Source organism: Cupressus sempervirens, chromosome 7 (genome assembly GCF_028749045.1).
Source record: "Cupressus sempervirens isolate cs-2001-9-10 chromosome 7, ASM2874904v1, whole genome shotgun sequence".
Classification (NCBI taxonomy): Eukaryota; Viridiplantae; Streptophyta; class Pinopsida; order Cupressales; family Cupressaceae; genus Cupressus; species Cupressus sempervirens.
The window spans coordinates 349,211,907-349,236,770 of NC_143124.1; the positions used below are offsets into that span (position 1 = coordinate 349,211,907).

At 34.2% G+C, this 24,864-nt stretch overlaps 2 protein-coding genes and 1 long non-coding RNA gene across 5 annotated transcripts; 2 read left to right on the forward strand and 1 right to left on the reverse strand.

Moving 5' to 3' along the window:
* Positions 1-3,799: 3,799 nt before the first annotated feature.
* On the reverse strand, positions 3,800-19,470 carry LOC149546885 (uncharacterized). 2 transcript variants are annotated; one of them, XR_016353790.1, is made up of 3 exons: positions 19,333-19,470; positions 4,265-4,444; positions 3,800-4,136 (listed from the first exon to the last, which is right to left on the reverse strand). It is a non-coding gene; the product is annotated as an uncharacterized LOC149546885 (long non-coding RNA). The 2 variants fall into 2 exon arrangements; XR_016353791.1 differs by having other exon boundaries at positions 4,265-4,500; positions 19,333-19,463.
* LOC149546886 (glutamate receptor 3.2-like) lies at positions 6,673-19,641 on the forward strand. Of its 2 annotated transcripts, none has more exons than XM_089791402.1 (6): positions 6,673-8,631; positions 8,726-9,987; positions 12,834-13,111; positions 18,335-18,366; positions 18,488-18,885; positions 18,981-19,641. In XM_089791402.1, exons 1-6 carry the CDS (start codon positions 8,355-8,357, stop codon positions 19,410-19,412), a joined length of 2,679 nt encoding a protein of 892 aa, XP_089647528.1. In that variant the 5' UTR covers positions 6,673-8,354; the 3' UTR covers positions 19,413-19,641. The 2 variants fall into 2 exon arrangements, with proteins under 2 accessions (XP_089647528.1, XP_089647529.1); XM_089791403.1 differs by having other exon boundaries at positions 18,488-18,881; positions 18,981-19,151.
* Positions 13,427-16,168, forward strand: LOC149546887 (uncharacterized). The gene is made up of 3 exons (XM_089793639.1): positions 13,427-13,514; positions 15,286-15,481; positions 15,616-16,168. The coding sequence occupies exons 1-3, from the start codon at positions 13,427-13,429 to the stop codon at positions 16,166-16,168; spliced, it is 837 nt and encodes a 278-aa protein (XP_089649765.1).
* Positions 19,642-24,864: the final 5,223 nt, after the last annotated feature.

Sequence of the window (24,864 nt, forward strand, 5' to 3'; positions counted from 1 at the left end):
ACATATACTAGCTCGATATCTATTAGTCACTCGGTAGTTGAAACTTGCTCAGCACTATCTATCTGCTTGGCATGTGAATTACTCGACATTTGTTGAATTTCTGGCTCAGCACATATTGTAACTCGACGTCTATATTATACTCAACATCAACTTAGAAAGTTTATTAAGTGTGTTGACACTCAATTGTCAAAATCAATCTAAGATCAACAATATTATCTATAGATTTAATTCCAACAAATATAGTATTGACCAACTAGTGACATATGACACCAAAATGCATTCTTATTTCTTCATTAAAATAAAAGTAGAACCAAACTAGTCTATGGTTAGTAGAGATGTTTTCAGCTAACTAGAAGAGGTATCATCTTCATCTACATACAATAGTTGATTGCTAATAACTATAAAGCAATTTAAAACTCATATTACTTATGCTAAATCATATTAATTAAAGATTTGGTGAGGGGGTCTAGTTTGATTGGTTAGAGCTTTCGATTGTAAAATATAAGGTCATGAAGTCTAGTCTACCTCAAACCCATGTGGCAATAGAGGATATGTTGTACCAAACGGATTCTTGCATCTCGAAAAAAGATTCATTAAAGCTTTGTACTTAATACTAATTTAGGTAAATTTGAGATTAATCAATGGAGATGTGTATTGTAGTTATAATTCCTAACAAAATATATATGTTTGGAGAAAACATTATATAGGAAAGATAAGAATTATATGAGATCTCTAAGACAATTCTTTGGTTCTTTCTATTATAGAATAAATAGGTTTATTCTTCTCACACTTGTGGCAATAGAAAGATTCATGAACTTTTCATATCCTATACAGAAGTAATGAGAAACCATCTCTTTTTTGTTCATTTTGTTCATCCCAAAATAGTAAAAAAATACTCTCTAACCAACTTACCATCTTGGTGGATTTACAAAAACTACTCTTACTGACATTGTTTCCCATTTTTTTAATTATTAGACATTCATTCTTCAAATGGACCCTCTTCTAGAAGCATTGACACTTCTTTGAATATATGATAGCTTCTAATGACGGTCTCCCTTGTTTGAGACTTCTTCTTGTCTTACGTTTTAGTACTCTAATTCTAGGATTAGCTTTGCTATATCTTCATTTTCACTCTCCTTGTTTTTCCTTCTCCAAGATTAGGTTTTGATTATAGAAGCCAACTCTTCTACTTTTGAATAAATATTGAGAACTTTACAATATAAGATGCTCCAAATTTAGGTAGTTAAAAGAACCAAAAATTATTTAACCTATTTCCTTTCAAAGAATGGTTCTTCTTGTCTTTTATTGATTCTTTTCAATTTCCTCTCATTGTACCCATTATAATATTTCTCTCATTTTACATACATTCTTTGAGTAGAATAATTAAGACTATTGATTTCAAACAGTTCATGCAACAAACATTGGATTCATGCAAGAAGTTGTCATTTTTTATCAAAAATTAAAAGTACCTACATTATCAAATTTTGAAATTATCTATTGCCTATAACAATTTTGAAACATGTGCATATGCTAATGGGGAATAGGTGCATTGTTTAAATACAAAAAAGAACTTATTTTAAAATTAGTGTGTATTATTCTAATGTCCCCTTTTGAGACATTACTCATTTTCACCTTGGATTTACATTTTTTTGATTTTATAAAATCCCTTCCTATCCCCCATGACATAATACTTCTTTTAAATGTTAATAAGAGAAGAGACACATCTTTTCATTTAATTTACATATTATCTTATTAATATTAATATTATATTATTATTTATTAATATTAATTCATTATATATGTTTTAATTAGATAGCTCATAACCTATATGCTTTATATATTAATATTTATTATTGTATAGTAAAATATAATAATAGTTGATATATATTTCTATATATATTATGCTATTATTATTTCAATATGTCTATAATGGTATGTTATTATATATAAAATATATATTGAAATTTATATTTAACCTTAATATTATTATATATTTTTTAGATTTAAATATATCGAATAGTATATATTAAAAATATTTAATATTATTTATCTTATTTATTATAAATAATATTTGTATTTTAAAATAGATAATACTAATAATTTAATAATCTAATATTGGTAATTAATCCTTATGTCTCATTAAAGCCTATTTTGAAACTGGGGACATCACAATCCTCCCCTCTCAAATGTGCTTGTCCTTAAGTGATTTATATCTCAAATTCATTATTTTTCCTGCATATGTGTTAAAAATACTTGCAAAATATATTATGGTTTATGAATGAAGACACAAAGTAGACACATTAATGCACGAAGACGTGATGCAAACACGAGGTAGACACGTGAATGCAAAAAGACACGAAGAAGACATGAAGCAAACACATTGATGCATGAAGAAACGGTGTAGACACATAGTCTACCTGTTAGAATCCTACTTACATTTTGAAATAAGAAAAGGTAAGGATATGTTTTACCCCTTTGATCATGAATTTCATGCTCCTTTCTCGTGTCTCGAAATCAAAAGTTCTCAAAGATGTGTCTTTTAGGAGCTTTTCTTTAAACTTAATACTATAATAGAATGTCTAATTCCCTAGGGGATGGTAGATTTACCATTGCTCGAGTTTGGACATGCTCAGCTTGGGGCTCCCTCAAATCTTTATCCATATTGGGATCCTTTTTCCCCAACGCGACTGATTTACTTCTCCCCCTATGTGCACTCCCTACCCACTAGGTAGATGTTTAATTCCATTGTGGATGGTAGATTTACTGCCACTCAATTTTGGACATGCTCAGCTTGGGGCTCTCTCAAATCTTGATCCATATTGGGATTCTCTTGCCCCAACGTGACTAGTTTACTCCTTCCCCTGTGCACACTCCCTACCCACTAGGAACATGTTTAATTTTGATGTGGATGGTAGATTTACTGCTTCTCGAGTTTGGACATGCTCAACTTGGGGCTCCCTCAGATCTTAGTCCATATTGGAATTCTATTTGCCCCAACGCGATTGATTTACTCTTCACCCTATGCGCACTCCCTATCCATCATGAATTTAAGCACAAATATTTTGAATAATCTCCCCTTGTGAGACATTTCTTTATAATTCCAAATTTATTTGTCATGGACTTTTCAAATTTTAATTTTATGCAAAAACAATAATTTTTCTCCCAATCATACCCAATGTTATCATTTGTGAATTAAGAAATATAAATATCATTAATCTGATCACAAATATGAATAGCTTTATATTAAATCTGCATCATTATAACCTTCTTATTGAGCGATGGATCCCTTCATACCCTCTTATCTAACCTCGATATATAAATTTGAATCCACACACTAGCGTCTTATTCAAGATATCCAATTACCAATGCTCATCCATCGCTTAATACTGCAACTTTTTCCATTCCTACCACTATATTGTTTGCTGACGCCATACATGTTCTTATTTCTTTCTATCGTATCAGCTTCAATAATCATCGGCTCCATCCACTAATAATTTGGATGACTGTTTATTATATTGCATTGAATAAAAATATCTCTCATCCAAAAATATAGGCAGCAAGGTTTATTCTCAGCAATTATTACTTTTTCTAAGAATTGACTGGGCATTTGTATTGCTAACAGAGTTGTTGAATCAATTGTTTTACTATGGATGGTATTATTCTCCTGGCGATGCATCCTGACATGCTCTCATTCTATTACAATGTATCTTTGTTTCGTTCGGTACTTTTTCTTTTCTCATGCGAGCCCTTCAATATTTCCATCATTGTGTGACAATTCCACTTCATTTTAAAAGTGAAGGAAACGCCAAGAAGCCTCTCTACTTAATTAGAAGTACACATCGGTCAATTTTTTTTTTAACACTATGTTCCAGTGATAGGCACAATGTAAACAAAAAATAAAATGCAAGTGAATATTCAAATTTGGTAGAAAGGTCACTGTATACTACTCGGTGGATGTCAATTTATGATAAGTATCTTGCAAATCTTTCAATAAAGAAAATGGCTTGGCGAAGTTTAAGTCGTGCTTCCTACAAAGCTCCATCCATTCCACGCAAATACATCTCCTGTCCAGCAGAGGTGGGTTCTCAACAACCATACCCACTACATCATTTAGCTAAGTCAAGTTGTGCAGCTTTCTGATGAGGAGCAAACAAGAATAAAAATAATAACAGTCATACTTATGAGATGGAAGGAAGAAGCTGGAGAATTCTACAACAAAGTCATAAGAAAAATGGAAAAAATTTCAATATGAACAACAACTTACAGTTTGCATCCATTCATTCATGGAAAGCACATAGAGATGCTGCCTCACCACATGCATGATCCCTCAACTCTCAGCCTATTCCAGCAAATGGCCATGAAATAAATATTGTACATTCCTCCTACCCACTTTCCACCACGTTCAGGCCACATTACATGGTGTTCATGTAAGCAAGAGGCATATCTATTCAGATTGACTTTCAAAACCTTTTGTGAGTTTGTTTCTTGCAACAATGACTTCTACACACAAAATAAATACCACTACTATTTTATTTAGAAGAAACCAATAGAGATGATGTGCATCAATTTGCAATATTAAAATATTGAGGCTTGCTAGAAATAATAGAGCATAAAGCTAAATAACAAGAAACCACCACAATATTTTATTTCATATATTTAGGGCACAACAAAAATAATTTCACAATCCACTCAATGTTCTTAGCCTTCTTCTCAGGAAAAGAAATATAAAATCATACCCTCCCAAAAAAAATTCGGAGAGAATTTATAAACAAAGCCAAACAGTTAAGTTATAACACAATATTAAATTAAGCCCTAAAATTAAACACCACCCTAAATACAATGCAAACTCTAAAATTTAATAACAACAAAAAATATTTAAACACCATCACAATTGCAAACCAAAAATTCTTATGACAGGACTTGCTCCTGCAGCACTTTCCCCTGTATAAAACAGATTATAATATAGCATCTATTATCTATGTGTTTATAATACTCCATAATTCTCGAATCTTCACAAAAAGCGATGAAAGCAGTTTTTAATATCTCTCTGTATTTACAGTGCTCAAAAAATTCAAAAAGCAATCTCATAGAGCTGAAATCACGAGAAGCGATGTGTGATTTAATCTGTTGATAAAGCACCTGCTCACATATTTCTGCATTCTCTTTGCCCGTATTCCCCTCCAATATGTCCGTTGTATATTTCTCTGCCATTTCCCAGTTGGTTGCATGTTGAGGACTGGTAATAATAGATACCATTTCATTTATAATGCTTTCCACAAAGGTGAATTTTTCGTCATCATTTTCTTCAAGCCTGGCGTCCAAATCTGGTATTGGTTTCAATCCAAGAGAAGATAAAACGTCTCTGATCTAGGTTTCTTGTTGAGGACTCCAAGGAACTGATTGCAAATATTGCATGGATTTGTTGATGAGGTCATCAAACAATAGCTCAGAAGCAACTAAAAGTATGGCCAAGCATTCCCCAACATCAAAGAAATACACAGTTTTGCCATACATGACTTGAATGCATTTTAGATAGTTATCAAAGTTGTGAGAAACGAGTACCCTGATCTCCTTTGGTTTGTCCAATGACCACCGCTCGGACATCTTGACTTTGAAAATTTCCGATCTGTTGAGAATACCAGAATTGAGATGTACTAGATTTATTTCATATTTCTGATCATCGGGGCCTGTCAACCATAATTTGACGACAGCAAAGGTTGCGTCTCTGAATCGAAGCTGGGCGTCTTCCATTGCAAATCAGTAGCAGCGATCTGGATGAGGCTCTTCTAAGAAAATAACGGTATCCACTGGTTCTTCGATTGCTCTTTGGTAATGTCTATGCTTCCGTGCAAATGCTTGAGATGATTTATTAATTAATTTTTATTCATAGGATGGTAAGATCATGTTCTAATATCATTTGTAATGTCCTCTTGTGAATTCAATTTATATTTTTTTGATTTTATAAAATCCCCTTCTATCCCTCAAACATAATACTTCTTTTATATAGTCATAAGAACGGAGACATGTCTTTTCATTTAATTTATATATTATATTATTAATATTAATATTATATTATTATTTATTAATACAATATTATTAATATTAATTTATTATATAAGCTTTAATTATATAGCTTATAACCTATATGCTTAATATATTAATATTTATTATTATATAGTAAAATATAATAATAGTTGATATATATTTCTATATATATTATGTTATTATTATTTCAATATGTCTATAATGATATGTTATTACATATAAAATATATATTATAATTTATATTTAACCTTAATATTATTATATATATTTTAGATTTAAATATATCTAATAGTATATATTAAAGATATTTAATATTATTTATCTTACTTATTATAAATAATATTTATATTTTAAAATAGATAATAATAATAATTTAATAATCTAGTATTTGTAATTAATCTTTATTTCCTATTAAAACTTATTTTGAAATTTGGGACATCACAATTATTAAAATAAATAAGTACTTATTTCTATTACGATCTAACCATTTTGAAATAGGTACCCATTTACGAACATGAATCTATATAAGGGTTATATATCCTAAAGTATAATTTAGCATCAAGCATCCATTTAGGAAGGTATATGCATTTTTTCAAATTGTATAACTACTTTTGTTAGGACTTTTTTCTTTATCAAGATTTCAATAAATATGGACTAAACTTCTTATGCATGTCTCATTCCTTTATATTTCATTAAGAGATTTATCCCTCAAAGAGCCAAAATTATCTTAAGTTTCTATTTTTTTTTAAATATTCCATTCATCCTCAATATAAATGGTGGGACAAATATATGATCAATAGTCCTCGTTGTCTATCTAAAAATGAGTAGAGCATAATATAGTTGCGTTATAATTGGAGTGCAAATTGCCTTAGCCTTGATGCTTTTAAATGAAGATTCTCCTTAAGATATCTTATTCCTTCATTTTTTAGTCGTTGAGTAGAGCCTAATATAGTTGTGCTCTAATTGAAGTGCCAATTGCCTCGGCCTTGATGCTTCTAAATGAAGATTCTCCTTAATATGTCTTATTCCTTCATTTTTGAGTCTTACTTCTATTGAATATTTTTTCCTTAAAATATTAGCAATCTCACTATACTAAACAATTTCCTATTGTCTTACTATCATCCCTACTCCTTTATCTTTAACACTATGTCAAATAACCCTTCATCTAAAATTCCTTTAATAAATTTGTGAAGTTAATGTTTTTACTAAACTGTTTTATTTATTTGTATTCTTATATTCATTTTCAATGCTAAAATTTAATTATTTGTTCATATTTAATCTAGAAAAGGAAAAGTTAACATTAACACACTCACACTATCCCACTCCACCCGACCCTAAATAAATAAAAAATAAAAGTAAACACTTCTTACAAAATTCATCTATTTATTAGTCCTCTAATATTCTCTATTTAATTATGTTCAATTTAATTAAACTCAAGATTAATACAAGATATATTTATATACCTCCATTAATTCAAATTTTCCATAAAACCATGAAAGTGACATTCTGCCGCCTTGTTTGTCTTCAAACTAGGTACAAAAAAATGCATCCATCAAATTGCGTGGAATTTGTGACCAACTAATACCAAGTCCCAAATCTATGGAATTACTCGTTTGTCTTCAAACTAGATACAAAAGATGTATCCATCAAGTCGCGTGGAATTTGTGACCAACTAATTCCAAGTCCCAAATCTATGGAAAATTATCGTCCGACTCTTCTTTCCACTTGAATGTTGAAACTTTAAATTTTGCCTGCCGTCCCGGGTAAATTTCTCGGAAGGCAGTGGAGAAGAAATGGACAAAGTTTCTCACCAATCGGAACACGCGACTTACAAGGCAAAACTTACTTAAAGAGATTTTCCTCTAGGGTAATTCTGAATTATTTTAGAATGGTCTACAATAACCATTTTTTTTCGTTAACTTTATATAATTGATTTTGTTCACGGAAACTGCTTGGAAAGAACGGCCTGGCACTTTAGTTTGGTCATATCAACATGATAATTCTGTTGTTTCCTCGCAACATCGTGGAATATGGAAAGTGCTGTTTCCTCGCATTCTAAAATAGAGCCGAGACCAAGTGAACCCACACGAAAAGTTCTAGTGCTCAGATTAATGCAGCCTAACCCTTTGACAGGGCAGACCCCACTATAGCCTCCTGGACGGAATGTACTAGTGCCTCACTACATATAAGATGACAGCCAAGACCAAGTGAACGGGAACCCACATGTAAAGCTATCATATCAAGCCTTTGTTATAGCCATCCCTCACTTCTCTTGTGTGGTATGAATTGCGATTCTCTTATCAGCTACAATGATTCCTGGTTGTACTAGTTGTGATGTCTGGAGAAATGCTATGAAACCCCTGATTCTGTTCCTCCTCCTCCTTGTGGAATTGTATGATGCAAGGCCTCCAGAGGTGACCATTGGGGGAATCTTCGATTTTGGAAGCTATCAGGGTAAACAATCAAGTGTAGCCATAGAATTGGCCGTTCAAGATGTCAATAACAATCCCAACATTCTTAATGGGACTCTCATTCAATTTCAGACCAGTGAGATAGGAAGCTCTGCTCTCATAGACGCGGAGAACGGTGAGAAAAGCTGCTCTATATGTGTGTTTAATTTTTTTAATTCTAGCTCCAAACATAAGTCTATTATTAAAACTAATTGAAGTTGGGTTTTCAGTCCTGAAATTGTTCAGAGCAGACGTTATATCTGTCGTGGCACCGATAACAGCGCAAGTCTCCAACTTTGTTTCTGTCCTAGCTGATTCTGCACAAGTGCCACTCATTACATTTGCTGGAAATGATATCTCCATGTCCTTAAAACACACAGCTTATTCAATTCAGATGATTAGCAGGGATGCAGTGCAAATGAAGGCAATAGCTACCTTACTACACAATTTTCAGTGGAGAGAAATAGTGGTGATATATCAAGAGGACGAGTTGGGTTTCAGTGGGATTCTAGCCTTACAGAATGCACTCCAAGAAAACTCTGCCAGAATAGTCCAAAAGTTTGGATTATCTATCGAGTCTTTCAGTAACTCTTCATGGACATATATTCAAAAGACATTAAGAGAAAACAAGACTAGGAGTCGCGTGTTTGTTATACATAGTAGTTATGGGTTGGCCCAGAAAAATTTTTGGGAGGCAAAACGTTCAGGCATTATGGAGAAGAGGGGATGGGCTTGGATTGTTACAGACTGGGTAGCAAATTATTTGAATGTTTCAGATTACACGACCATGGATTCAATGCAAGGAATTATTGGTGTTCGCACAAAAGTTGGGCATATTCCACAGTACAAGAGTATAAGCAAGAGATGGAAGCATGAATTCATTAGGTCTCATCCAAATGTAACTATCTCTGAAGACATTGGCATAGTTGGAGCTTATGCTTATGATTCTATCTGGGTAATTGCTAAAGCTATTGATGCTATGTTCAGAGTCAACAAACTTTCTGAATTGGAATTCAAGTCTTCGGAGAAATTTTCCACGGATGTGCATGTTTTTCAGGGAGGGAGTGCCCTGCTTCAGAAAGTAGGGCGGAGCAATTTTGAAGGAATTGGTGGTAAGATATCATTCAGCAAAAATGGGCTTCTTGAAGTTGACTCATATGACATTGTGAACATAGTCAACAGAGAAATCAGAATTGTGGGATCATGGTCAAAGAAAAACTTCGAATTGAATGAAAAGATGGAGTGGCCAAATGGATCCCCAAAACCACCTTCTGGCTACAGAAAGTTAATAGTAGGAGTCCCTCCACATGTTGTCTTTCCTGGATTTGTGAGCATCACAAATAATGACACAAGATTTGAGGGGTTCTGCATAGATGTGTTTGAGAGAGCTGTGTTGAAGCTTTCTAATCCTTTTGACTACGAGTTTCAAAAGTCAGAGAATGCCACTGAATGTCCAGAATATGACAGGCTTGTTGAGCAAGTAGTGAATAAGGTATCCTATCATTTCACCCCGTCTTCAATTAATCCAATATTTAGTTTTATTGTGTGGTGGATATATTTTTTTCATTTTTCCAAGCTATTCTCACAAGGTCTAGAATATAGGTTTGATTTAAAAGATGCGTTAGGTATCAAAAAAGCTCTTATGTTCACATCTGCCCGCATATAGATTACTATCTGAATTGGAGCATGCGTATCTGAAAAGCAAATTAAGGTGTAGATAATAAGCGATCTTGGGCTCTACTTTGGACACAAATACACTCTCTTTTATCCTATTCTGCACATATACAAATGTATGTATTTTTATTACAAAATCAGTAAATAACCAGGTGATTTGGCCCTATGGAGGGTGCTTCCCAAGTCCTGATGCAGGCAAACCTCCTCTAAAACAAACGCATTATAATAGGGAGAGAGATTTAATAGAGATGAGACGTGGCCAGAACAAGACATCAAAAAAGGAAAGAAAATAAAATATTTAGGAATTCTAGAATAACAATACATCTCTAACACCTTCACTGTCAATTTAAAAAGTTCTTACATGCTGTCAGATAAAAACTTCAGATCAGCACTAACAGTTGATACTTGTTTCCCTAGTATAACACAGGGATGCATCCCCCTCACACCAAAACTGGGTCGTCTCGGAGACGGGGGACGGCATCTCAATGTTTCGGGTGGTGCCACTTAGAGCACCACCTCTGCTGGAGACGGAAAGATGTCTCCTGTGTGGGTGTGGGGGAACGCGACGGAGCTCCTTTATTGTGGGGGGATGTGACGAAGTCTCTTTTATTGTGAGGGGACGTGACAGAGTCTCCTTTATTGTGGGTGCGGGGAGACTTGTAGTTTTTGTTTGCATAATAATATTATATACTTATTTTGATGTCATGATTCATGGCACATGATACTTATTGTAATCATCTTTATGTCATGACACATGAGTCATGACTTATATGATCATTGATTACTTTTAGATAGTAGAATCTAGATACTCATACTATTGATCTGAAGATTGATATATAGAGTAATATATGCTGATGTTCAATGTCAATGTTCATTGTTTGTTTGTCATTTGATCATGAATCATGATGTTCTAGTTCAAAACTTCAATGCAATGTTCAATTTTAATTATTTATTGTTTAAATTTATTATTTTTTTACATCTTTATATGATTATATCAAGTTATGTTGTATAATTGTAGTACATTTTTTCATACCTAGCATTTTAAGTACCATATGTATAGTATATACACCCTTGCTCCCCCGCCACCCCCCGTCCCTCACTGCCATCCCTTGTCGTCCCCAAATCAAGGTCCCCCTATCCCTCCATCTTGGAAACTTGTCCAACCGACCCATCGTCCGCCCATCTTGCAAGGCAGTGTAACTATATACAACTTCCCTTAAAGATCAGGGCAGTTTCTAATCAAAAGGATTCTCCCTTCGAAATTTGGGATCATAGTAAGCTTAGTTAAATTCCTAATTCAAAGAGGCATCATCATTTACCTTTGTTTTAAAATTAAATAAGGTAAATTTCAACATCTTTAAATTTTCTAATACCAAACTAATACAAACAAAATTCAACTTTAATATCTTATCACAATATCGAAAGGGGAAAACATATTAGAATAGAATAGATCTAATAGCAATCCAATGAAACAACAAAAGAAACACCTAAAAAGTCAAAATAATATATATAGACACACACACATACAAAAATAACTATATACATCTCTAACTCTCTTATTTACTAATTCAAAATACTCTTATATAATGAAATAAAACCATTAAATCAATACTTAATCTAGCTGTCCTACAATTGATGTTTGATTTTTTTTCAAAAATAAAATAATTTCCAATAACAGTCTTCTCCATCCATCAAACTAAAATTTAATCATAAATTCATTTGTACATAAAATCTGATTTTAGATTGTATAATCATTCAAAGTAATTACAATATTCCAAAATAATAGTAAATAGGTCTAGATTTAGATCTTGTAATGTTACCATATCCACATGAAAATCTACAGACTAATAAAAAACATTTGCAGCCTTATCCTTAAGCAGCTTCCCTGACTCTGAATTTCACAATCATTTTTAAATGAATATTATAGACGTTGTCTATGTGGAAACGCAAAGGCAGAAGCCCTTTCTATTAGGTGACATCTTCTTAATACAAATATATATGTTTTTTTGTGGGGTTTGCAATGCTCAAGGACCCTGATAATTGATGACTCTACTTAAACATTGCAGTAGACCCTAGAGAAGATTAAATTTACAACTTGAACACAACAACAAAAAAATCTTATAAATGCTAACAACGGCAACTTTTAGGACTTATTTAAGTTCCTCACAGAGGATTGGGCACGCATGATACTTTCGAAGAGAAGTGCGCCAAAGGAAGTTAGCCTAGTGGTTCATGGCCTTTAAATAAGACTTTTTTTATGACTGTTACACTGTGAGGACTTATATTAGTATGGTTAGTGTGTTTAAGTTGGTTATAATGTATTTAACTAGCTCGTTCTGTATAGTTTTTGATATGTGGAAGCTGATAATCGTTATGTTTTTGCGCTTGTTCTGTCAATGTGCTGATAATGTGATTATGCTTACTGTAGCCCTTGGGGCCATGTATTAAGAGACAATACCTTAATTTTTAACTGCTTTCATAATAAAAAATGACATAAATGTTATTCGTCAAAATTTAAATTTGACTAATAGTGCTTGTAGTTTTTAAAATATATATATTTTTCAAATCACACTCTGAACAATATGCTCCCTGCTGGCTTAGGAGATTAGTGTGAATGCTGTCTAATATACAAATACTTATTGAAAGAGCATTGTTGGTGGTCAGACATTTGACATAATTGTAGCTGATATCACAATACTTGCAAACCGATCTGCGAAGGTAGATTTTACACAGCCATATACTGATACAGGCCTGGTTATCATGGTGCGTACTAAGAAGAAACATTATTCTAATTGGGCATTTCTTCATCCATTCACAACACCCATGTGGATGACTGCAGCATCATTTGTTCTGCTCACCGCATTTCTTGTTTGGCTATTGGAAAGAGATGACAACAACGCTTTCAAAGGACAGCCTACCGAACAGATGGAAGTGTCCCTCTGGTAAGTACTGCTCTAATACTTTGCTTGAGTTTTTGTCAATTATATTTACCATATGGATATTTATATTCTTGGATTTGTTAGAAAATAATTATATCGCAACGAATCAAAGATGGAGTAATCATCAAACAGGTCACTCAGATACTAACAAGTACCAGAGAACCCAACAATGAATGAAGATCTTAGATTCTATGGCTTAACTGATCTATGTTAAATTATGATTTACACCTGCATTTTTCTGGGATTTAGAAGTACGCGGAAATCCCAAAATATAGTAATTACCTAGAACAGTGATTTTAAGTAGTCAAGATTGGGAACATGCTGACCTCCCAGGCGGCATTTTCTCAACCTTTGATGTTTGTTATTTACGCAGTGGGAACTGTTTCAAAGCAATTGACAGATTGGGGTGTGAGCAATTGAAATTTATGCTATTTCAAAAAGGGGAAGAAAGATGTTCGAGACGGCGCTGCTGATATGTGAACTGCAGATTTAATGAGCTGGAATGGATTGCTTTGTGGTGAATTTCCAACCAAGGGACGAGATTTTAATGATCCCTTTTCTCTTTGTTGCTTCTGGTCAATTATTTAGGTGACTGCAAACTCTCAATTGAGTTTCTTTTCGCAGTCCATATGTAACAAGGTTGAACGTGCTTATAAGTGCAAAGCCACATTGAAAATCATTCTCAATGATGCCGCAGCATCCACGTTGACATGTTTAACTGTCGAATGTCATTTTTTAATCTATTGGTAAATGTCGTGTTAACTTTTTTGTCATAGGTCTTTCATACTAGAATTAACCGAGCGCATAAGAGCTGTCAGTCATAGCTTAAGCAGTTGATGCGATATTTTGAAGTTCCAAAGTTTTCATGCGCCCAATTTTGAATTTCAACTTAATTTTGGCGTTCAGATAACTACTCCATTTTAAATATCTAATACACCTTGTTAAGTTAGTTTTTGGGGAGAAGAAGAAAGGGAATGCTTGGTGGTGAATCCACATTACATGGAAAGCTAAGAACTAGGAGAGTACACTTGGAAGCCAGAGAATAGAGAGAGGACAGTATTAAGGGAAGTACCCTTAATTCCTTTCAAATATGTATGTAAATAAGATTTGAAATCTAATACTTTCTTTATTACGTGCATGACATTTCGTGTTCGTATTAACCTCTTGTGCTTGCTGAGTTCTAAGTTATTCTATAAAAACCATTGTCTTTGTGTGTGGGGCATCTCTTATGTCTTGTCTTTTATTTTTATTTAAAACTTGCAGGTATCAGCTTTTTCTGGGTATTGGCTACAAACCCTCTCTGTCTGATAGGACTGATAGGACAGAGGGGATTTGATCTATAATGCTCAACATTGCGAGGAAGGGAGACAATAAGAGATGTAACAGGCTCAAAGAATGTAAAACTGAAAATATAAAATGAAAAAACAAAAATATAAAATGCTGAAATTGCTGATTCAGATCATTCGGATACACACAGACTTGATATTGAAAATGATATTGAAACAATATTGAATAATATACTGTCATGTCCCCAAATTTTTTGGTGACAGTTCGATTTAATTAATTTAATTAATGGTTGTCCAAGGACGACTAATTAATTATTTTAATTAAATAAATAAATGTTAAAAGATAACCTTGTATTTAATAAAGTGACTTGGAAAATATTTAATAAAGTCACTTGAGGGATAAGATCAAAAATGTTCTAGAAGTCTCTGGAGAGGATGGAGGGAAAAGAATAAATAGGCACCCCGGGGCTCCATTCGAATCATGTAGTTGATTATCTCTCTTTGTGTTTCAGATTGTGATTCAATCACAGGTGCATTTGTGGAACCTAGGGTTTCTACAATTGTCACAGTTGGCCATTGAGAACGATAACTCTCAATTGGTACGCAATTTTGAGGGTGTGAAATATCATCTGAATTATTGCAGATTGGAGGTGACATTCAGTCATTTCATCAGGGCGACTATTTGTGGCTTAGGGCCAAATTTGGAAGATTGAGTTTTGAGGATCACTTTGAGTATTGAGATTCGAAGATATAATCTATTTACAAGGTTCACAGGATCAGTGGCAGTATTGGACAGAATAGGGAAGAAGGCAAGTTTCCTAGACAATCCTCCCAGCCAGCATTTCCGTATACATGGAGGAAGATTCGAAGGTGATTAATAATCCAATTCAGTTGCAAAGCATGTGAGAGCTTTGACATCCGGCAGGGCGGCCTCCCTCATTATAACATTAAGACCAGCATGGTACCGCAAGAAGATTGGCAGTCCGGAAACCCTCTGTCTTCGGCAGCAATTTAATGACAATAACAAGATCCCGATCAGGAAGGGAGTTCAAGACGACTGCGCGATTTGCCATGACCTGGATATTAGGCGAGCGCCATTCTGCGGATTACAAACAAGAGCGATTCACCTTGGACTAGTGGTTAAGACAGTCAACAGTCGGATTCAGGGCAACCTTGGTTCCGCAAACGCTGGGGGTGCATTCACTGTGATCGGTATCTCAGTATTGAGAAATGTGAGGGTCGGAATACTATATCCAATTTAGCGGCAGCAGCAAATTCAAGTCCTGGTCAAACTGGTGATCTCTCACAGAGGAAGCTTTATATTGGTGGTCTTTCATATGACACAACTACTGACAAACTGCTGGAAGTATTTTCAAAGTATGGAGAGATTGAGGAAGGTTCAGTTGCATATGATAAGAGTACAAACAAATCCAGGGGATTTGCATTTGTGACTTTTAAGACTGTGGAAGCTGCAAAGCGGGCTCTGAAGGAACCAAACAAAACCATTGATGGTAGAGGGGTTAATGCAAAACTTGCAGCCGAGGGTCAGAAGGAGAAACCGGCACCACAACCTACAGCATCTCCACAAGCACAGCCACTTCCACAAATTCAGACAGGTTATGCAGCTGAGTATCCAAGTATGATGTCATATCATAGGTTAGTACCACAGGCACCAGCTTCTGCACCCCTATCAATTGGTTACTCGACATATCCTCCAGGTCTATCTGCATATGCTGTTCAGCCGACACCATATTCTAACAATAGCCCTTCATAATCATTGATGGAGCCGGCAACCTCAGGTTTTTATTCCTATATAGTCTGGTTCCTTGTTGATTATTGGATTATGAAACATTGATTTGTTTTCTGGACACCATTGGCATTATTATCTACTGCTTGTACATCTATTATTTGAGATACTCTCCTGTGCATACTGTTTGACGAAATGTCAAACCCATGAAGTTTAGTATTTTGGTCGGGGTTATTTCAGTACTTGCAAATTATTTGACGAATTGCCACAGTACAATATTGGGATTTAGTGACCTTTATAGCTAGGGTCATTACAGTGGTATCAGAGCTTGATTGCTAATTGTTTGACGAAATGTCAAACCTTTGAAGTTTTAAGTTTTTTGGTGCTGGAGTAAGCAATAACCTGTCAGGGTTATTTCATATACTGGAATGATATTGAAACGATATGAATAATTACATTGATGTCTGAGCATCTTTATATAGTTTTATTTTCCCTTACAACAACTGCTTATGGATACTTACGGGAATAACTTCTCAGCAAATATATATTGAACTGATTTTATTAATCTAACCTAAACACAAAAAACTAACCTAATTAATGTAATAAACCTAACATTCCCCCCTTATTACATTAATTCAACAATCTAACATAACATAATTAATGTAATAAATCTAACACGAGAAACATTAAATCATGCCGCAGACAGAAACATAGATAGATTTGATAAATTGGAAGGGCAGGAAGGAGAAAACATGAAAAGAAACTAAATAATTTTGAAGATTCAGTGAAAAGATAGGAAGATTTTGGATCTTCCCCAAAATCTTGTAGAGTTTAAAACAGAGCATGGGAATGTTATAAGTCATGATGCTGGGGTAGATGATTAATATAAGAAAAAAAATTTCTTAGAAAGCATGATAAAGGTTAACTTAGTGGACATCTCAGATCGATTCTTATCTAAGTTAGGTTAATGAATTGGAGATAACATTTGAAATGGAAAATATTGATGCAAATGACCCTAGAAGAGTTCAGTTAACATTGAACAATAACTAGTATGGTTGATGCTTCCCCTGCCCAAATAATGTATGTTCTGCATTCCGTTTCATTTCTCCTTCTCTTAGTTATGCTTCTGGTCTTCGTAAGGGGTCCCAAGATGGGTTCTTGGCTTTGATGCTACCGAGGTTAACATGAATTTTACTTGAGTCAGTCTCCCTGAGTTTCCACTGGAATTTCTGGACGATAGCATCATTCCTAATGCTATTGGTTACTGTCTTTCAATTGAAATCGGAACAAAATTTTGTGTCTGGCAAAATTGATAAGGCTTTTTGCAAACATGCTAGATTTTTGGGTGCAAAAGAAAATTATGAATCTACTTTAAGGATCATTGAAAACTTTAAGATGAGCTAAGAAGAAAAGGCTTTGGATAACCTTGGGTTATCTTTTTACGAACAATTTGCACATTGGTTCGCACCCTCTGTGAGATGGTGTTGGATTCTACTGGGGCTTGGGGTTACTGAACTGCAGGTTATGGCTCCTCAAGTGAGATTTTAGGATTCTTTCAAAACCTATTGAATCACAACTCCGATGAAAAAATGCTTGACTTAATCACAATAATAACTAGTATGAATGTTCAACTTTTGTGGGATAATCAGTAGATGGGAGAAAAAGAGTAAGGAACAGATAATTAAAAGAGAGCTTAATGAGCATAAGAACTTCAATTTTGGGAAATAAGACCATTAGAATTGAATGGAAATGAAAGACTTTCCAGTCAAATGCAAGTAGAAAGATAATGCAATCACAAATGAAGATTTTACCAAATATCTGAGGTATAGATGACTACTGTTAAAATTAAATTCTTTTTCTATTTCAAACTCAAAATTATATGATGGATTTTAGCGTACTAGGAGATAAGTATCACCTAATTGTTTTTAATATTGCTCTAATGAAGGCTAAGTGCTATTTGATTCAGTGTTTATGAATTGTTCTCATCTCCTATTGTGAAAATTGTAGCAGTTTGATAGAGGGACAATTTAGGACAGCAAACAAATTCATATAAGGATGCATTAGTACAGATGCATTGATAATGCATATTGTAGCATTTAACAGTTTTGTTTCTTGGGTGGTTTTAACTATGTGTTGGAAGTAGGCACGACCAGACAATCCTTTTCTTAATTACATTTTGTGTTTTGATTGCAGGTTTTCGATCTCAACAATTGTATTTGCTCACAGTGAGTAACCTCCTCATAGAATTTTTTCATTTCATGAATATTCTCTCTCATATTTATACTTTTAACTGGGGACAAACTTCTATTATCTGAAGACCTTAACTAATCCCACCAATTTTTGCAGGAGAGAAGGTTATGACATCTCTTGGAAAAGTTATTTTAATAATCTGGTTGCTTGTAGTGCTGGTCTTAAATTCAAGCTACACAGCTAGCCTCGCTTCCATTCTCACTGCTCAGCAACTTTCTCCATCAATACGAGATCTAGAGACACTCAGGGCAAACAACGCCTCCATAGGGCATCTGAATGGTTCATTCGTCAGAAATTATCTCATCAATGAGCTAAAAATTGATGAGAAAAGATTGGTACCTCTTGTGCATCCAGAAGATTATGTCAATTCACTGAGGAATGAGACAATCGGGTCTGTAGTTGATCAGATTCCATACATTAATATGCTAATGTCACAACATTGTGATGAATTTGAGATTGTGAGTCAGCCATTCTACAGGGGAGGATTTGGGTTCGTAAGTATTTTTCTCCAAGAGTTTGTGCTTTTCATTTGCTGTTGAGTTAAAATGCACACTTTTTTCAACTCTCTGAGTCTATCTTTATGCTGTAGGTATTTGCCAAAGGGTCTCCAGTGGTTCGTGAAATGACATCTGCAGTGCTGAGAATTATTCAGAACAAAACAGAGCTAGAAGAACTTCGCAGGAAGTGGTTTGGGGAGTATTCTTCTAATTCATGCAATAACGACAATAGTGGGATATCTGTGGAAGACTCGGTTAACGACAGTGGAAAGTTGAGCCCACAGAGGTTTTGGGGTTTATTTGTCATCTCATCAGCGTTATATTGTGCAATCGCTTCCGCCCACGTTGGACAAAGATTTTATGAAAAAAGACTAGTTAGCACAAGAGTGGATAATGTTCAGTCCCCAATTCCCGATAGCCCTATGCCAGCAATAGAATTCATACCTGGAAATACAGATCCATCTCGTTTATTTGGTCAGTTCCGTACAAATGGCTTGCGCCATCGAAGATCTTACTCCGCTTAGTCCTACCGAGTTTTTAAAAAACAATGGCATTGAGTTGCCTGTGGTTTTTACTGTCACATTGCTTCCTGTGTTTTCTCTCCCCGCAGACCGATGCCCTACCTTTAAAAGTTAATGGCGTACCGAGAAAAAGGTTTGTTTGTTGCGTTTCATATATGAATTTGGAAAATTGTAAAATTAATTATTGTGAATCTGAAAAAAATATAAATTTGACCTTGTTTTGTCTTTAGTACATTATGTTCTATTTTATATTAGGCTCTCTATACAGTTCTATTTTAATTTTTTTTAAATTGTTATGTAATTTTAATTTATAATGTTTAAGAATATCATTAATTTTTAAAAAATTAGAGTTTCTAATTATACTAAATATTGCATAATTATTATATATATTAAAGAGTTTTATTCATCACAATACATATCTTCTTTTTTTCGAGTTTTATTTAAAAAATAAATATTATTAAATAGTTTTACTTTTATAATAGAATACATTATGTTTTTCTTTCTATCATTCTTAAAGGTTTCACTTTTCAATATAATAAAAATAATTAAATCAAACTAACAATAAATTAAATTTTAAATTAAAATTAGAATTAGTAATACTATAACAATTTTGACTTTGTAGAGAAAGATTGATGCATTGTAATAGACAATCAAAGTTTTATATAACAAAAGCATAATAGTGATTAAAAATATTTGATTAATTTGTCATCAAATTTATCCTAATATTAATTTGATTAGATTATAGGGCATCTGTCTCATTGTTTGCCTTGTCGTCTAGAACCTTTTTCATTTAAGGGTCTTCTCAATCTACTTAAATTTGCAATTGGTTTTGTGTTAGTTTAAGGGGTACTTAGATGATTCATAGGTCATGGTTTATGATAATAGGAAAAAATATTGGGTTGAGTCAAGCCCTTAGATAATAACAAGATATGATGTTTTATTAAGATGAGAGGGTCAGAGGATGGGGGGTTGGAAGTCAAGATTGATGAAGAGGTAGAGAGAGGTAATAAAGAGATCAGAAGGAAGTGGGGAGATAATGAAAGAGAGAAAGGGAGGCAAAGGTGTAGAGAAATAGAGATAAGGAGGTTAAGGTATGTAGAGGAGTAAGGGAGAGGTATTATAGAAGTAGAGTAGGGAGAGAGTGAGGTATAAGTACGTAGAATAAGAGATGGGGCATGTTGGGACTCAAAATTGTAAAAGGGTTTTGAGTACCATAGTTGAAAACTTTGCTAAAAATACCTCGATAAATGTCTTTTGTGCATGTGAGTCAAGCTATCATTTTGAGGCATATGATGTGTTTCAGGTGTTCATTGTCTTTCATTTGATATATCCATGTACCTCAGGCCATTAGTTTGAAGTTTCAAGTCTTTTGCTAAGGTGTTGTTTTGAGCACTTGGCATAATTTACATTTTGCCCAAATGTCAAACGATAGTTGGAAGCCTAGTTTGTATTTGAATATCTTTACATCTGGTTTAGTGTCATGACTTTGTTGGATACAATTGATCAATTGTGTGTTTTCTTTGATGTTACACAAATGTCATATCATTATCAAACAATATATGTTGAGCTCACTTGGGCATTGAAGATAGTTTTTAGTGTCTACCGAGCATTCCTGAGTTTGCCTAGTGCAAAAGACAGTTGTTGGAAATGATTGAAAAGATCATTGATTGAAGAATGATGGATTTGGTAAAGAATGTTCTCAATCATTGTTTTTTCATTGATGTAAAACTTGCTAACTTGCAGGAATGATAATTGCTTAAAGTAATCCAAGTATTATCACTTAGGAGATAGGTTGAAGTTATGTTATTATAATGAAGTATAAGGATCAGCTAAGACATTGATGAAATAGTGTATTGATGACATATTCTAAGACATAAAAGTTAGACACACTCAAATACATTAAAGGTGTAAGGTCTAACTAAGCCAATTTGTAAAGCTTAACTAAGTTCATATGTGAGTGCAAAGCAAGCTAGTTGAGGTCGAGAAAATTCTCAGTTCAGGCCAAGAAAATCTAGAAATTGGTGTGTGCCGAGTGAAAAAGTCTTCATATGCCAAGCATTAGAAAAATGTAGTAACTGCCAAGCAAATTTCTTCAGGTGCCGAGCACTAGTAAAACATAGTTGGAGCCGAGTAACGTAGTAAGTGTCGAGCATCAGTAATCCAATGATGTCGAGTTGTTGCATTATTTGAGAAGTCAAATGATTCACTAGATCAGTAACAATAAGTTTTTTACATTAGTTTTTGTGATCTAGTAAGATGATAAGGATGATGAGTTGGTATCACAGAGTTTTATGCCAACTAACTCTAGGCGAATACAGATGGATTTATCTTAATGTTTCTAAATGAAACAATTTGGGGGGAAAACAATATCATTTTCTCAAGATAATTCAAGTTGATGAGCAGGAAGAATTGAGCGAGAAATGAAGAACAAAACTTATGTATAAATGGTTATAGGTCAGAGATCAGTGGCTGTGTTTGGAAGAGTGTGGTCACAAGTGAGAAGTGTGAAGAAGACAAGTGAAGGCAAGTGTGAAATGTCAAGAGAAAAGACACAGTAAGGAAGAACAGAGCATTGTGACTCTAAATTGATCAAGTGACCATAGTGTGCATTGGCATTACGAGTTGTTGAACAAGGAGACAAATCTTGAAGGGCGATCAAGCTATCTGAATTGCAAGGAAGGAAAGCCAAGAAAGGAAGAAGAATTGAAGAGTGGTCTGAAATCTGCAAGGTTTGAGTTGCAATCTATATTAGGTTAAAAGCTTTCTAATACTTTCTTACCATTGTATTAGACATTGAAATCCTACATTACTAGGTTAGCTTAACAGCTAGGTGGAGAAACCATTGAGAAGGTGATTGAAAGTCTCATGGATTTGGGTGGGCCTAATAGCCTTATGTAAATATTTTAATAGGGTGACATTCCAAGTTGAATGTTCTTAAGTCCTTTAAAAAGGCACACTTTTGACAGGGTGTTGAAATCCTTTGACAAGGTCACATTTAACAGTGTGTTGTAGCCTTTAACAGGGCATCACTTCAGAAGGGTGAGAAAAGAAGGTGGCATGTTACTGGTGGTTTTTTCAAATTGGGTTTCCACATAAATCCTTGTGTTGTGTGTTGATACTTTATGTTTCATTACTGCATGTTGATTTACAGTAGCTTGCTAAGATAAAGGATTAAGCTTGGCTGAATAGTAGAATGCATGGGCCTACTATAGTTTCGTTAAAAAGTTGAATTGGACATAATTGGACCTTGAATAACTAATTCACCTCCCCCCCCCCCCCCCCTCTTAGTTATTCTAAAGAATTCTAACAATTGGTATCAGAGCCCTCTGCTGATTTTTTTCAAGGTACTAGCAACAGGAAGAACAAGATGTCCAAAAGAGAAGTCCCCAAGCTGAACAAAGACAACTTTGTTGCATGGCAAAGTCTGATGGAGTTGCACCTTGGATCAACAAGTGACTATGCACAAATCTCAATCTCAGTTGATCATATAACCCCTACAGGACCCCTCACTACAAAAGATCTAAACAAAAGGAAGGAGCATGATCAAGCTATGTTGGAGATTGCTTCAACATTAAGCTATGCTGAGTATGATGATATCAAAGGATGTGATATTGCATAGAAGATGTGGAAAACTCTATCAAACATCTATGGAGGAGATGATAATGTCAAGAGAGCCAAAAGAGAAAGCTTAAAAGGAAAGTTTGATGACATGAAGATGGAAGAAGGAGAGAATGTTGCTCAATTTGGTGCAAAGATGAAAGAAGTGATAAGTTCAATAAGGAGTTGAGGAGGTCAGCTACCAAAAGAAACAATAAGTAGTAAATACTTGAGAACTTTATTTCCTATTTATGCTATAAGAGTTTCAACCATCAAAGAGCTAAGGTGTGTACCAGGGAACACATTGACATTTGAAGGAATAATTGGAAGACTCACTGCATTTGAGTTATCCAACTTTGACAACTACAAGCCAGACAATTTTGAATCTACATTCAAAGCCAAGATGATAGTAAGAGACAATGAGGTAGTGCAAACAAAGAAGAAGAGTGGAAAAGGAAAATGTGTATCAAGTGATAGTAGCACTGATGAAGATGATATAGACCAATTGGAGGCATTGCTAGCAAGAATATTTCATAGAAGAAGAGGCAAGTTTAGAGGTAAGTTGCCAATCATTTGTTTTAATTGCAATGAAGTAGGTCACATTGCAGCTAGATGCACACAAAAGAAGAATTATAAGGATGGAACCAAATTCAAAAACAAGAGAGAAGATAATAACAAGGATTACAAAGACAAAGGCAAGAGATGCTACATTGTTGAAGAAGACTCTGATGACAATGATGATGAAGTAGTCTATGTGGCCATGAAAGATGAATGAAATGAAGATGAAGCAACTGCCTTGATAACCTACATAAACAAGAATAACAAATGGATCATAGGTAGTGGATGCTCTCATCACATGATTGTGATAAAAGTAAGTTCATTACCTTCACTTAATATGATGGGAATAGTGTTAGATTTGGTAATAATGCTCCATGTCTAATTAAAGGGAAAGGTAGCATTAAGCTTATTAAAAAGATATCATGTGATGATGCATACTATGTTGAAGGCCTAAATTATAATTTGTTAAGTGTCTCATAGTTGGGCAACATAAGATACAAAGTTGAATTTGAAAATAGAACTGCCAAGATCTATGATTCTCATGGAAGCCTAATAGGAAAAGGTGACTAGACTAGGAGTAATCTATTTTACCTAGATATGGAAGATGCTTCTTGTCTTATAGTACAGACTAATGATGCATGTTTATGGCATAAAAGACTATGTCATGTAAACTTTGACAATTTGATTAGCATCGGTAAAATGAAGAAAGTTAGAGGACTACCAAAGTTGAAGAAGCTTGAGAACATAATATGCAAACAATGTCAACTAGGGAAGATGACCAAGTCAAGCTTCAAAAGCAAGACTTATACTTCTAATGAAGTATTAGAGTTAGTACATACTCACTTGTGTGGTCCAATTAAAGTACAAAGCTACAGAGGAGATAGATATATAATACTATTTGTGGACAACTACTCAAGAATGATGACATTCATGTTCCTGAAACATAAATTAGATGCTTTCCAAATGTTTAAATGGTATTTGGCCAGAGTTGAGAAAGAGACAGGAAAGAACCTGAAATGTCTTAGATCTGATAGAGGAGGTGAATTCACATCAAGAGAGTTTGAAGACTTCTGCGATGATAGAGGAATTGAAAAGTAGACGTCAGCACCTAGAACTCTACCTCAGAATGGTATAGCAGAAAAAAGGAATAGATCAGTTATTGACTGTACAAAAACTTTAATTGACGAGCAGAATGTTGCACTCAAATACTGGAGAGAAGTTGTAAGTACTGCAGTCTACACACTCAATAGAGTTCAAGTCAAGAAAGGTACAAATGCAACACCTTTTGAGCTATGGTATG

Coding starts and splice junctions, on each gene's coding strand:
- LOC149546887 (XM_089793639.1), top strand. CDS start 13,427: ATGCTGACCTCCCAGGCGGCATTTTCTCAACCTTTGATGTTTGTTATT. Junction 13,515..15,285: donor AAAGCAATTGACAGATTGGG/GTGTGAGCAATT, acceptor AATCCAATTCAG/TTGCAAAGCATGTGAGAGCT. Junction 15,482..15,615: donor TGCCATGACCTGGATATTAG/GCGAGCGCCATT, acceptor TCGGTATCTCAG/TATTGAGAAATGTGAGGGTC.
- LOC149546886 (XM_089791402.1), top strand. CDS start 8,355: ATGATTCCTGGTTGTACTAGTTGTGATGTCTGGAGAAATGCTATGAAA. Junction 18,367..18,487: donor AACAATTGTATTTGCTCACA/GTGAGTAACCTC, acceptor CAATTTTTGCAG/GAGAGAAGGTTATGACATCT. Junction 18,886..18,980: donor ACAGGGGAGGATTTGGGTTC/GTAAGTATTTTT, acceptor TTTATGCTGTAG/GTATTTGCCAAAGGGTCTCC.